The 1680-nt window shown below is 57.4% G+C and overlaps 1 protein-coding gene across 1 annotated transcript in view; it reads right to left on the bottom strand.

Annotated features, from left to right (window-relative positions):
• Positions 1-6: 6 nt before the first annotated feature.
• Positions 7-1680, bottom strand: part of DAG1 (dystroglycan 1 (dystrophin-associated glycoprotein 1)) — a gene marked incomplete at its 3' end in the record, with an annotated part of 15779 nt that continues 14105 nt past the window's right edge. The window contains exon 3 of the mRNA XM_009586551.1: positions 7-1680. Coding sequence (XP_009584846.1) covers positions 7-1680 — 1674 coding nt within the window.

The following is a 1680-nucleotide window of genomic DNA, read 5'->3' as shown; positions in this document are numbered from 1 at the left end:
GATCACGGTGTGCAGGTACACGTCGTCCTCACTGCTCTTCTCGGGGTCTTTGCCTGCTGCCACCGTCGGCGTCGCCTCTGAGATCACCCTTCCGTCCTTCATCACGGGGATGAACTGCATGTGCCTGCAGCTGCCGGAGCCGACCACCGACACGGTCAGTTTTTGGGGCTGCAAGACATTGGAGAAAGCCGGGCTCGGCCTGCCGGAGTCATCCGCAATTTTTTTGCTCAAAGTCCGGATCTGCTCCCGGGGGCAGGGCTCCAGGGGCAGCGTGTTGTTCGTCCATTCCACTACGATGGAGCCTTTGGCGATGTCCTGCACCGTGATGGTGCTGCTGTTCCTGTCACCAAACGCCAGAGCCAGCTTCTTCACCAGCATGATCTTCTTATGGATGTCGTTCACCACCGCATTGTGGTCCCCTTCCAGCCTGGCCTTGAACTTCACTGGAGACTTGTCCCCGTGCGGGCGTTTGTGGACGTGGATTTCGAAAGCATCCACAGCGAAAAGCCCGCCTTTGTCGGTCGCGTACATGAAGTATTCGTGCTTCCCGATGTGGTTGTGGTCCGGCATGCCGTACATGAGCTGGCTGGTGCTGTTGAACTGGACCCACGAATTCTCCTCTATCATCTGCTGCTCCTTCAGCTTCAAGGTCAGCTGCAGTTTGTCAGTGGTGGTATCTTCCTTGTCGTAGAAGGTATCTGATGGTATTTTAACCTCAAAGTAGGTGCCCTCCCACGCGTCAACCCTGTCGATGTGGTTCGTCAGCTTGGGTGGCTCATTTGGCTCCCAGGGCCGGGGGATCCCGCTAGCTGTGGTGCGTATGCGGGTCGGCGGGGAGGCCGTTGTCAGCTTGGAGATGGGGGATCTGGTCGTGCTGGGAGGCTTTGTTGGACGGGGCGTTTTAGGTCTTCGAGTAGGCCTTCGCGTCGTCGCTGTGGAGGAATCCGTCGTGGATGGTGTGGCTGGCTTCAGAGTGGAGACTCTTGGTTTCTTAGTGGTAGTTGTGGGCGGTGTGATCACTGCTGTGGGCTCTACATACCCCGGCATCGTGGGGCGAATTGGCACAGAGGCCGTGCCGGTGCCTTCTGCTACCCTGGTTGGCTGGATCGGTCCCAGAGTGGGTGTCTGGACGATGGGGCCCCTTGTTCTGATGGTGACCGTAGGCTTCCTCGGCAGCGGTATGGGCTCCCGGACGGGGGGGGCCGTCGTCTCCGTGGGAGGCGCGATGGCAGGCGATGTTGGGGTGGGGACAATCCTGGTCGGCGGTTCTTGCGCGGCAGTGGTGGGTGGCCCGATGGCAGTCAAAGGCGTAGGAGTGGCGTTGATCTGCCGCCGCATCCTCTTTGGGAGGTGAGGTTTCTTGTTTGCAATGTGCCAGCCAACAACAGGGTAGCCAAGGTGGGCAGACATGGTTCCTTCCTTAGCTGGAGCCTCCACCTTGCTGATGTTGGGGACACTGTTTTGGCTCAGAGAACATCCCAGTTTCCATGAGAGTAAGGCCCCGTTTTCCACCACCTTCTTTGCATTTCCCGGTCCAGCCATGAAGGCCGACATGTCAAAGAGTCTGTTATTTACAACAGGAACCAACTTCATATTATGAAGTTCCACCTCCGAGAAGCTTCTCATTCTGTTTAAGAGTTCAATCCTCTGCTTTGGTGTCATTTTTGTTAAGTCGGCATC

This window comes from Fulmarus glacialis, unplaced genomic scaffold (assembly GCF_000690835.1).
Source record: "Fulmarus glacialis isolate BGI_N327 unplaced genomic scaffold, ASM69083v1 scaffold16141, whole genome shotgun sequence".
NCBI classification, from domain to species: Eukaryota; Metazoa; Chordata; class Aves; order Procellariiformes; family Procellariidae; genus Fulmarus; species Fulmarus glacialis.
This window is presented reverse-complemented; position numbering and strand designations above follow the sequence as displayed.